Raw genomic sequence first — 13971 nt, forward strand, 5'->3', positions numbered from 1 at the left:
ATTTATTACATCCAACATTTAAAATTTTGTCACTATTTATTTAGAATTCAAAAGGTCTGCATATGAGGATGTAGATGGCTTTATTTTCAAGAATTTTGATGTGTACTGCAGCCTTCTGAAGTAAGTCTGTGTAGTATTTCTAACTCATGCACAAATATATGTGTATGTGTGTTTTTGAATACTATTTTTTTTTATCCTTGCAAGATTTTATTTATTCTTGCTTTTTTTAATATATATATATATGTGTGTGTGTGTGAATTCTTATACTGCAGATTGCTTAAGAATTTTATTTTGATATATTTCTGTGTTCATTGTGGCTTATTTTAATATAACATGCAGAGTTTAAAAGTTTATTTATTTTTACATAAGAAATATAACTACATGGTTAATTTTTTTGTTTGACAATGCTATTCACTATAAAGTGCCTCCATTCTAGCTATGTTCATATGAGGGAGTAGATAGTCCACCATGGAAGTAAATTTCTTGGCATTATTCAGCTGTTGTGGACTACACTGATAATGTCATTTTGGTTCTTGTAAATTTTTCCATATTTTCAGGAAAAAATTGAAATCAGATTCCTGGAGGGTAGGATGAAATGCAAACAAGATTATTTCCTGAGGCTTTATTGGATAAATACCCATGCTGAGCACTAGGATTATATCACTAGTATATTGCATGCTACAAAGTTAATCTTCCATAGAATAAAAGGTTAGATCTAGTTCAAATTAAAAAAGTACATGTAATTTAACCAAAAAATTGTAATTAAAAAGATAAAATGAAACTAATATTAATTGAAAAGATTTTTATTACTGCTTAATAATTAGATATATAGTACAATTACTTTTTGAAAAAAATTAGTGAGTTTTGCTTAAGAAGTGACTGATGCAACTTTTTACACAACAGCAAGTTTTGTGGTAAGGAGTGCAGTGTTTCAATGATTTTCATAAGCTGCCCCTTTTCTTTCAGCATGGGGTCAATCTAAAATCAGATGGTTCCTGTGCTTTTTTTAAAAAAAAATGTTTAATTTCTTGTTAACAAAGGCATTTAGGCATTTTATCTTCTTCACTATGAGTGTTCTGACTGTTGGTTGGTGCTATAAGATCATCCAGTTTTTCATTCGTCATTTCTAGATTAATTATTTGACTTCTCCTTCTATCTGAAAATCCTCATTTGCTTTTCAGTTTATATGACTTCTCTGGCTTCATTTCCAAGTGATGGGAATCTTTTAAAATTGCTTCCAAGTGATGGAAACTTTTTGCCACAGTTGATGCCAGCAAGCAGTCACTGTTAATGAATTCACTTCTTCTAGTAGTTCACTTCTTCTATGTAGTGGATTTTGCTGAATTGTTTCCAAAATGTTTTTAGTGTATTCTTTCCTTCATCTAATACTTTTTTTACAGAGGTGTAAACATAATAATCCTTTGATCCTTTACTTAAATTAAGGAAGTGGAGAAAAAAAACCTGTGCATTTAGAGGCAATCTTGGAGGCCAGTGCTCCACAGCAACGTGACCAACACTATGCAGTGTACCATGTATGAATGAAATTTTAGGTTTGGACATATTAAAGCGAAACAGTTAAGATAATGGGCTTGTGCAAAATCATTTTCTGCTATTCTGCAATCAGCAAAAGTTTACTGTATAATAAGAATCTCATTCTGTTATTAGATTATCTTTGTTTGTTGCCTTTAATAGAATATTTTATTGTATTAGTGCAAATAACTTACCTAAATTATCAAAAAAGATATATTTATTTACGAAATTATAGTTTTTTTTTTTTTTTTTTTTCATTTAGAAATTATAAAATTAAGTTTGTTAATTATCAATTATCTCTTCATTTATGTACACTGCTCAAAAAAAAAAAAAAAAAAAAAAATTGGGCAGTCCTATATCTCCCGATGTACTGGGCCGATTGACAAAATTCAAACTGCGTTCTTCATGTCTCGAAAGCACGACTTAAAATATATATTAGATTTATATATAGCACTATCCTAACATAGGTATTTTGACACAAAATCGGACTCTTTCTGAAATAATATACCAATTTTTTTACATATTTCGATTCTACGACTCAAATTACGCCTAAATATGAAATTTTGTAAAATTTGGAGCAAAATTTATGGAGAAATTCACAAATTTATGTTGGCACTATTTTGTCAGTTTACGCCAAGAATAGTTCACTTGGCGAACTTCTTAAAATATGGCAACATAGTTTCCTTTCCCGTGAGAGGAGAAAAAGTCACCATCGTTCCTTTTTTCCAAATAATATTCTTTATATTGTATTTTTAATTATAACTTATTATTTTAAGTAATTTTTTCTTTTTCGAATTTCATTTTAATTGTTTTAAGTTGCATGGTTTTTTTCCAATAACTATTTTAAAAATTTCTATTTACCTATTCGAACTGCGTAAATAAAGGTGCAGCGTTTATTTTTTTTTCAAATAGTTTTCTTTATATATATTTTTTGTCATAGTTATTATTTTAGGTAATTTTTAAATTCTTATACTTTTATTTTAATTGTTTGTGCTGCATTGTCTCTTCAGATAATTGTTTTAAAATTTCCTATTTATTCCTTCGAACTGAGCATTTTAAATAAATTTTCCAGAATTTGATTTTATTTATTTGAATTGCTTTTCTTTCGGAGGAATACTTTGTAACCCAGATTACGATGCGTTTGAAAACTGCATATATTAAAAGAGCAAATACAGTAAAGCATAGTTAACACGCCTTCCAATGTTCTGTTCAGAAAAGATATATATAAATAAGAGAGATGTATAACCAACATTTTAACTTAGGATGACTTGCATTCACTGCTTTAAACAGTTTTATCATTGTGCCCATTGCTTTACACAATTTTATCCTACATTTGGTTTCTTAAATGTTATTCATATTTTAGTCAAATATTTTATTTTTGAAATCGTAAGAATCAAATATAAGATTAAAAAGTTTTAAATTAAAAAAAATACAAATACTAAATTTTACCCCAAAATTTATTTTTTCTTCTCTTTTTCTTCAGGCATTCTACTTTATTCTTGCTCTTTTTCTTTAGGCATTCCGCAAGTATATTAAAAAGCATCCAACTTTTCGAAATATCTTGATATTTCTGACAGTCATTTTAACTAAAGTTATCGCCTTCCATTTCATAAAGGCCCACAAACGGCTGAGCGGTAAAGTCGCCGAACACTGGTAGTTCACTCCGGGGTTCGAATCCCGGTAAATGGGCTAGTTGCATGGGTGTTTTTGTGGATTTTCTCATGTGTACCGTGTATGCCAGCTGGTTTTCCTTTGAAAGTTCTTCACAAAGGCATCCTTCCTTTTATGCAGATAACCCTGCTTTGACGTAACTTAATAATCCAATTCAATCCATTTCATCAATATTTGGTCAGAGCCTTTATCAGTCTTTAGAGGCTAAACATTTTGAAGGTATGAGATGAAAGAAAAGACTGGTTTCATCAAGAGGTTTTGGTTTATTTAATTATGACAAAGCACACTAGGGCTATCTGCCTAAGGGGAGGGATGTCTTCATGGAGGACTTTCTAAGGAAAACTGGCTCGCATACACGTTTCACATGGGGAAAACCACGAAAACGCCCATGCAGCCAGCCCATTCGCGAGATTTGAACCTCGGACCGAACTACCAGAGTTCAGCGACTTTACCGATCGGCCTCTGTTTCATCAGGAGGTAAAAAAAAACGCCTTTAGGTGACATTCACATACAATACTGATAAACTCTTGAATCTTCAAATAATTCGACTGAGAAAATCATGGAATTCTCCATTTATGGTACGATATGATGTTCTATAACGTAATTTAAATTTATACAACCATATAGTCTAAAACCAGTTGCTCTTCACTTTAATCTGCAATGATATCGTTTTTGTCTTTTCTGATAACACAAGCTCAATTGATGGTATTTGCTGGTGTACACGCCCAAGTGTTTTCTCTTTGAATGCCTAAATTCTTTGAAGTAACCTGAAAGTATATTCAAAAGCGTCCAACTTTTTTAAACATCTTGGTATGTCTAAGAGCCAAATTTTCCCTGCAAATTTTTGCTTGCTTTTCTCCCTAATTTTCTTCTTTCCTTCTACAGTTATTTTAAGTGCTCACACAAGAAAATTAAGATTTTTCGATTGCTAGATTTTCATAAATTTTGCATTCTTGTCAATTTTTTAAAATATCAATTGCATCAACTGTGTTTCAGCTGAAGACAGCTTTTCATTTTCTAGACATTTTAACTATAAACAAAGCATAGAGCAAAGTCCAAAGGATAAATATTTTAATTAAAAGATTTTTTGCTAAATGACAAAGAAATAAAACAGTCCAGTAGTGTTTATTCTTCACCACCGAGTGACCCGATTCTTATATCGACTGAAACAATCTAAATCATATTAAAGATCATGTTTTTTTATACAATCTAAAACACGAGGGAAAAATTAGCTTCTTAAAACATTTTTTCTAACTAAATGACAAAGAAATAAAACTAAATGACAAAGAAATAAAACAGTCCAGTAGTGTTTATTCTTCACCACCGAGTGACCCGATTCTTATATCGACTGAAACAATCTAAATCATATTAAAGATCATGTTTTTTTATACAATCTATAACACGAGGGAAAAATTAGCTTCTTAAAACATTTTTTCTAAGAAGATTAATATAAAAGATTATATATATATATATATATATATATATATACGAGGGCTATCCAGAAAGTAGATTACGTTTTGGAATAAAAAAATAAACAAAGTATAGGAAACAAATTTTATTATATACAGATGAAAGCCACACTCAAATACTACTTTTCTACATAGTCACCATACAAATTAAGGCATTTATCGTAGCGATGTACGAGCTTGGAAATTCCTTCGTCGAAAAATTCGGCCGCCTGCGCCTTCAACCACTTCGTTACCTCTTCTTGCCTTCCATCTTGCACAAAACTTGTGGTAACCAAGCTTTTCGCTGATGATTTCGTGCAACAAACTTCGCGAAATTTGTGGAAAACTCAAAGAAAGTTCCGTTATTGTGAAATTTCGATTTTCACGGACTTTAGCATCGACTTTTTCGAGAAGTTCGGCGGTCACTATGCTGGGTCTCCCACTTCGATCTTCGTCGTGAACATTGGTTCGGCCATTTTGAAATCTTATGACCCACTGACGCACTCCACCTTCAGTGATAATGTTGTCCCCATACACTTCACGAAGCTGCCGATAGATTTCTATCGGTTTACAGTTTTTTGCAGTCAGAAACCTTATTACTGAGCGCACCTCGCAGCTCGCGGGATTTTCAATTAACGCAGACATTTCAAACCGTCACAGTATCTGAACGGAGCACAGCACGAACCTCTCACTAGCACGGCTAGATGCAGACTGAGCTGCGCAACGCTCTGACCCCAAGATGGCCGCGCTAGCCCCGCCTCTAGCGGACACAGACGGAAACGTAATCTACTTCCTGGATGGCCCTCGTATATATATTTAAAGCTGGGACTTGAACCAAACTGTCAAACTTTTAAAGTTTAATTTACATGGTGGTTATAATTAAAGTTCCAATTTGAAATGGTCATAAAAGGGAAACTACCGGACCAAATGTTATCAAACTTGGGAATCCTGTAAAGGAGGTTATGGGAATTTATTTTCCGCGGGAAAAAAAAAGAGTTCAAAAACTCACCACCAGGGGGAAAATGGCGCTGTATGCAATATTGTTAAATGAAATAAGACATGAAAACATCTGTTTAAAATGTGTTTAATATTTTCCGAAACGTGTTACAAAGCAGGTTCAATGTAGCATCCAGCATTTTCCGAAAGTAAGTTAAATCCTGTTACTGTATTCTCGACAGCAGCTCTTAGCATATCAGGAGGAATGTTACGGACATGTCAGTGTATCACATTTTTCATTTCTGCCAAATTGTTTAGATTATCACCATAAACAGTGCTTTTGAGATAACCCCATAGCCAAGAGTCACACAGGGGAAGTGTTGGCCTATAAGACTTTCATTCATGAAATGTTGCCTAAGTAACTGTACGACACACATGAGGTGGGGCCCAGCCCTGCATAAAAATCGTAGTATCTAAAATGCCACGTTACTGCAGTTCATGTATCACGAAACATTTTAACATTGACTCTAAGTGAGCTGCAATCACAGTGGTCCAGCTGTCGACTGCTCTTCAGAGAAAAATGGTTCAGTTATAATACTAGCTGTCATTCAACACTAAATGGTGTGGAATGACTGCTATGCAATCGAATGCAGTAGGAGAATGCAATGGAACTAGATAGATAACATGAGAGATTTCTTTGACCCAAATCGATTAAAAGCATTTTGAATCAGTATCTTCATGTTTTAGTGCCGAATTCAGACTTCAAAAATTACTAATTAGCGATCTGTAAGAAAACGATTTCCAGATTGTACGCACTTGTGCGAGTGATTTGCGATCTCACATTTTCTAATCGCTAAATCGTGGTTTTCACGGACGAATTTCTCACTTACACCGATGGCACACTCGACTTTTATTGAATTTAAATGGTAATTTGCCTACTTCAAAGTTTCTTAAGGGTATACAACATATTAAACCCGTGTAACAAAAGGTTAAGTTAGATTCCGACCCATATTTCGTGTAACAATATTGCATACAGCGCCATTTTCCGCTGGTGGTGAGGTTTCCAACTTTCTTTTTTTCGCGGAAAATAAATTCCCATGACATCCTTTACACGGTTACAAAGTTTGATAACATTTGATACAGTAGTTTTCCTTTTATGACCGTTTCAAAGTGAAATTTTAATTATAACCACCCTGTATATTATTAAATTTTAATTTGAAGCTATACGTTATATGTATACCATGCGTAAGATTTTCGCTTTTATGGAAAAAATAAAGAATCGAAGCAAATATACTTTACTATAATACTAATATAGGTTAGACCAAAACTGAAAAAATTTCCCGTCCCTACGAAAATAAAATATTGAAACTTCGACCATGAATTTATTGAATTATCGAAATATTCAATTTGACTTATCTTCTAAGTCCTAGTTCCGACAACAATTCCGTCAAAAATTCCGAATTACTGAAGCTGAAGTAAAAGGTTTAGTATATATTCACTGTATGTTAATAAAGTAATAAGAGTGTAACAAAAAATAGATTATAGAATTTACGCTGATGCAACTATTTGTTTGAATGCACAACATGTAATGGAAGAGAAGGCTTGTAGAGATCTGTTTTTGACATGCCTCTAAAAGTAGATGTCATATTAATTTTGTCTCTTCAATGTCAAAAAACTTTCCTTTAAGAGGCAACTTTAGTTTTTGGGAAAGAAAAAAAATCACAAGAAGACAAATTTGAAGAACATGCAGGACGATTGAGTACACATACTTATTTTCGGAACACAAGCGGTTCTCCGACTGGTTATTGAATAATGAAAAGATGCATTGTCATGCAATACAAAACATTTGGAATACGTTTTCTGGCTGAATAACGTAAGATTAAAAGTCATCTGCTTAATTCACAGCCATTTACAAGTCAACTACTTGGGCAATTGCAGAATTGTTTTGATCCTAAGCTTGTAAAGACAAACATAATATCACTGCATTTAAACATTTGTTTAATCTTCCGAGAACGTTCCTTCTTTAGCTCATATTCCAAGAATATTAAGTGAATACAATTATTGCCAAAGAAATTGAATATTCATTTGCACTATGGCTTGGTAGTTTACTAACAAGTTAACAAAACTTAAATTCTGCTTTTTGTGTCTAAGAATACAACAATATTTTAAATATTTACAAATAAAATATTAAATTGGAGATTTAATTGGAGCCTCACCAGTTGCCTAGCATTTGAAGATTGTTAAATACTAATTGTTTGTTGCGAAGTCTAACCTAGGCTGCATGGTTGGTTTTCGTAGTTTTCTAGGTTCTCTTTACAAAGGTTCTCTATGAAAGCATCTTAATCAAATAGCTCCCATGTTCTTTCTATGTTCAAATAACCAATTAACCTAGTTTAAGCGCGATTTCCAAGGGAAGTTACTAGCAAAACCCGAATACTCATTAAAAATCATGTAGCTTGCCAATCGGGAGTAATATGAAAGACACAGCGCCAATAATTGAATTGCTGTTGCGGTACGCTGTTTCTAAACTTAGATGGTCATTCCTTAATTAAATAGCCCACCAGCGGCCGAGCGGTAAAAACGCTGATCATTGGTAGTTCGGTCCGAGGTTCGAATCTCGCGAACGGGCTGGCCGCATCGGCATTTTCGTGGTTTTCCCCATGTATAACGTGTTATGAGCCAGTTTACTTTAGAAAGTCCTCCACGAAGGCATCCCTTCCTTTAAGCAGATAGCCCTTGTGTGCTTTGCCATAATTAAATAATCCAATCCAATCCTTAATTAAATATAATTGATTTGTAACTTCTACTGAAACTGACGATAAGAATTGAAGTGCAAATAAATAATATCGTGTGCAATCTTGATTAATATAAAATTTAAAATATTTGCATAGAAAAATATTTGCATTCAGACAGAAAGTTTTTTGAAATATTTGCAATTACTTTATAAGAAGTATTTATTAATAACCGTAATAATTACTTATTATATTACTGATGATTAGGATTCAGTTCTTGACAATTACATTCTAAGTTAGACTTTTAAGGATATAACGAAAATACGCTACGCACAAAAATACATTTTAGGATAAAAATGAGTCGGTTTTTTTATGTTTTAAAATTTCTTAAATTCATTTAATAAACATCGTATCCTCGTTGTTAATTGAATCCTGAATGTTGGGTGGCGTTTATGGAATTCTTACTTACTTGTCCACAGAATCTGCTGACTTATCCAGCCATTAAGTAGCTGCAGATCATTTCTACATAACCATTGAACTTCCATTAATTCAGTCTCTAGAGGGCTGTATGTTTATATCATAATTTGACTTTTATAAAAATGATTATTCTAAATATTATGTTTCTATAAAAATATACTGTGCTTTAAAAATGTGGATGATAGTATCAGCCGCTTTTTCAGCCACTTCAAAAGCAACAGTTTGTTTAGAAATAAATTATGCAGTTAATGTCATAAAATTCAAATAAATATCAAACGAAAATTCTCAGTTTTAGACAATTCGATTTAAATGAAGTAAAGTAGCAGATGATAAAACGCCGAAGGTAAAAATTTACTCTTATTTTTTTTTAAAAAGGAAGATAGAGAGAAATTTTAAAAAAATAGTTAAAAATTTGAATAATATCATCTATAATTTAAAAAAAAAAATAGCTTTTCATAAAGTATTAATAAATATTTATTACACTTCATTGAGGGAAAAAATGTCATATAATTAATTCTCCGTAAAATCTTACTTGAAATTAAAAATAGCTGTGGCAATTCAATGTAACAAAAATCCATAGACCACATTTGGCGTTATTATCGCTCAAAAAAAAGATGCCAAATTTCAAAACTCGAAAATATGTAAATTTGTGTATATCTTAGAAAATTTTGAATAAAAAAGTCTAATTTTTTGCAGATATGCTTAAAAATACACCTACTTTAAGATGATGGTAAAAATTTTATAGGTTATAATACAAAATTTTTTTCGAAAAATTTATAAAAATTATTGAAAAATAGAAATTTAAAAAATAAAACACAAAAAATGGATAAATTTTATTTAGAATGAACCTAAATTTCGAAATGTGAGAGAAAAAATCAAAAAAGTTTAATAAAAAAAGAGATATTAATAAATATTTGCCAAATTCAATTAACATTGAGGAGCTAAAATTTTGAGAGCTAATATTTTAAAAACTACTCGTACGATTTTTACAAAACTTGGTATTATGGCATAATTTGAGACGTAGAATCGAAATATGTAAAAAAATTGGTATGTTATTTCAGAAAAAGTCCGATTTTGTGTCAAAATTCCTATGTTAGAATAGTGCTATATATAAATCTAATATATATCCTAAGTCGCGCTTTCGAGACATGAAAAACGCAATTTGAATTTTGTCAATCGGCCCAGTAGAACGGGAGAAATAGCACTGTCCCATTTTTTTTTAGCAGTGTACATGTATGTATATGTATATATGTACATAATATTGATTTATATTGTTACAATATTTTTTTCTGACAACAGTTGTTACGTTATTTTCTTCCTTCACATTCGTATGGGGTTCGTGTGGATTTGGAGTGAATAACGACAACACTTCTTGATGAAATATCAAAACACACTTTATTGGCCGGTATTTAATCAGGACAGCTCCAAAATCACGTTTAACGGTCATCGAAGAACTACTATAAACACACTGACACAATCAGCAACACAGCCTTCACACTATCAGGCTATAACGGTGGAGAGAGCTTCACTGCAAAGCACCAGAGTACAGCTCCTGACTCTGCTCGGTTATTCTTGGAACTCCACATACTCTTGAGATTCTCCATACTACAACTCGCAATGCACTCGACGACACACAGAGCACAGCTCCCGACTCTTCGGTTCAGTCATTCCTGGAGCTCAACACGCTCTCTCGACAATGCACTAACTGCGATACACTACGAGACTCTTTTGGTGCACTCGATGACCCACTCGACACTCGCTGCCTGGCTGTCAACTCGATCGACTCGCTAGCCGAGACACTAACTCGATGTTAACTGACTGTGGACCAGCACGGTTTATATAGCTTTCGCCTTGCGTTCAAGAACATTCTGTGCTAAACCGGTAAGAATTCATTCCAGAAGGTTCTCCATCCGTCCATGGCATATCCCCAGTTGGATGATTTCTCGCCAAATGTGGCAACCCTGGCATCCCTTGCCATTTTATGGCATCCCTAAAACTGCTTTGCAGGGAAGCCATCTTACTGCGCCTGTACAAAAGTAAACAATGGATCGAAGGCTATATTTTTACGTTGTCCGAAGAGAAATAATCTTATTCAATTATTTAAAAAAATGTGGTAAGCATGGTTTTAATATTTCTACATATAAAATAAGTGTCAGAATTAATATGGAAGGAAAGAAATGTCAAAGTTTACATCTGACTGGGAAAAAGGAAAAGCATGCGTACCCAAACATATGAAGGTACAGATCTTAATAAATCTAAAGTTGTATCTCATGTTTTAAAGGAAAATTCAGCCTTCCCGCCAAAGAGTTATTGCAAAACCTTTAAATATCTCTGTAGGGACTGTGAACAAAATTATAAAATCTGATTTGAAGCTAATCAAAGCAAACAAAAAAAAAAAAAAAAAAAAAAAAAAACATGATGTTCATCACCTAATGCTGAAACATATCTGTCAGCAAAAGAGTATGTGCAAATTGCTGTATGAAAATTATTTGGCATGTGAAAAATGGAAATATATAGTTACAAGTGGTGAGGCTTGGATAAACTTATCTGACTGCAATAGAAAAAGATTGATTTACTAACCAAAAAAGAGAGACTTTAATATCTTGAATCAGAGAAAACAAGGAAAGTTTTTCTAAAGGTTTTATGGTTATTACTGGGTTCTTTTATAACAGAAAACTTCAAATAAGAAAACTAGGAAAAAAATGTCAAAATTAATTCGGATTACTATCAGAAATGTGTTTTAAAATTTACTTTTAAAGAAAAAATTCCATCTCTTTGTCCAAACAATTCCATCAGGATAAGGCTCCAAGCCATAACTCTAAATCTAATGCTCCATTTTTTGAAAAAAGAAATGAAACTGGAATTGAAGCTAATCCCTTTAAATGCATCTCACCAAGTCCCTTGATGTGTCTTCTATGGATTACTGTGCATTTGGATTTTTAAAACGAGCTCTTTTATAAGCAGCATCAGAAAACATTGGATGGACTCTTAAAAAAGATTATAAAGGAGGAGTGGAAAAAAATCAAGCTTGATATTTTAAGAAAAGAACTTATCTTGGAAATCAAAATGTAATATGATAGTTCAACAAAAGGGCTATCAGACTGAACATAGTAGAAAATAAAATTCTAAGGTTTGTTTATATATAAATCTTCGCAAAATCATTACAAAAATGTGTGAATACCCTCTCTCTATATATGCATATATAACATTTTTAACTAATTTATATAGTATATATAATTGAAATATCAAAAGCATTGTAGTTTTGTTTGATTGGTTACATCACTAGATTGTTGTTTTAAGTAGTTTATTTATTGTTTTTTGTAACAAACACTGAATCTGTATACGAGCCAGTTTCCCTTAGAAAGTCCTCCATGAAGGCATATCTCCCCTTAGGCAGATAGCCCTCGAGGCATTGCCATAATCACACACACAAACGCAATGTATCATATGATACTTTTTTTGGGGGGGGTGCTTTTGTAATTTTTAAAATTGTTTAAGAAATTATTTTAGTGCTTTTTCATCCTCTTTTCTTCTGTGTAATCTGATAATTTATATATGATTCTATTAGGTACAATGAAAATGATTCAAATATTATATATGTAAATATGAAGAAAAGGATACCATAGAATTTAAATCTACTAAACTAAGCTACTAACATGAAGAAAGCACAAACGGAAAGAAAAAGGGATGAGGAGGGAAATTAAATAAAATAAAGAAAAAAAAAAATGGAGCATGAAATTGTTAATTAATACAACACAGAAAAGCAAAAAAATAATAATTCTCTTGTTTTTGTCAAAGCAATGAAATTAACAAAGTCATCTGTAGAAATTCCAAAAGGAATAGAAAATGGCATTAGGCTTGGAAATTACCAAAGGAATAGAAATAATAATTAAACAAGTGAACTAAAAAGTAATTTTCTTTTAAAATAAAAAAATAAAAAAAATCATCAAGATATACGTAGTTCCGTTGTGACTTCAAATATGTACTCTATATTTTGTAATAATAATCCATAAAATGAGTAAAATAATAAGTCTTAGGTTTGAATCAAATTGAAGAATTCATAATAGAAATAATGTATAATGAGACATATTTAACATGAAATTATAAAATACAAAAAAGACAAATTCCAAAAAGATAAAATTGTCCAAGGAATGATGCAACTTGAAAGAAAATTTGAACTTAATTTTGTAATAAATGTCAGCATAAGTGCACAGTAAAGAGAGTAAGTGTATGAATAAATACAGTTAGTCTTAAGAAGAATGTTTAAAAAGAAATTTTAATGAAAAACATTTTTAATGTAATACAAAACAGAAACATTGAATAGCAAAAAGATAAAATTACCTAATTAAAGTTTTGAAAATTTTTTGATTACCTTTTAAAATTTTTTTTAAATTTTATTTTAGTTTTTATTATTGTATTTTCTATTCTATAAATTCATCAATATTTATTTATTTTTAAGTTTGTCCTTGATTTAAAACGTAATTTTAGCACTTTGTGCATTTGCAATGCTTTAGCCACTTTGGTTTTTATGGCTGATATTCTTTGTAGTTATTTGGTCAATTTTAGCTGTTACTTTATAGTATTCAATGTTTCACTGAACCAAAAGTCATGCTCATCAAACTTTCAAAAATTGTGGAAATTCCGAAACAGATATTAGCGGCTAATTGTTTAAATGAATGGTATCCCTATGTTGTTAAAACTAATACATTGTTTAAAATTTTGGTTGCAGTTTGTGCTATTAGCTTGGTTAATTTGGCTAGTTAGTCGATTTGGTATTAGCTTAGTTAATTTTGTTCAAAATTTAGATTTTTTTTATAAAGTAGCATTATTATTATTATTATTATTAATGAATTATTATTACATTTCAGCACATAAATTTGATTGTGATGCCATCTTTCTTACACTCTTTGTTGTGGTTCCAGCATTTTATTCCGAACTTCATTTATTTTATCTGAATCTGGAAGAGACAGGCAGCCACTTCATTTCTTATGGTGAATCCTTCCACTTTCTTGATATCAGGTTACAAAACAAAAAATCATTGTCTTATTAGGTTCACATGTAGGAAGGTCTCATTAAATGCTTCAATAACTTTTGCATAGGAATGCATCATGAAAGAATGCTGAGTTATAAAAATCCATTCTGCTTAGGAAAAACTCCTAACCATCTTGATTCAAAGT

General features: G+C 31.6%; 1 protein-coding gene across 2 annotated transcripts in view; it reads left to right on the top strand.

Moving 5' to 3' along the window:
- Positions 1-13971, top strand: part of Cap-D2 (CAP-D2 condensin subunit) — a 209003-nt gene that overhangs the window by 65678 nt on the left and 129354 nt on the right. For both annotated transcript variants that reach the window (XM_085820101.1, XM_085820100.1), the window contains exon 3: positions 45-120. In XM_085820101.1, the coding sequence (XP_085676227.1) occupies positions 45-120 (76 nt within the window). The remainder of the gene's footprint in view (positions 1-44; positions 121-13971) is intronic.

The sequence above is a fragment of the Stegodyphus dumicola genome, chromosome 7 (assembly GCF_044657685.1).
Source record: "Stegodyphus dumicola isolate Sdum_Otavi_A_Nest chromosome 7, ASM4465768v1".
NCBI classification, from domain to species: Eukaryota; Metazoa; Arthropoda; class Arachnida; order Araneae; family Eresidae; genus Stegodyphus; species Stegodyphus dumicola.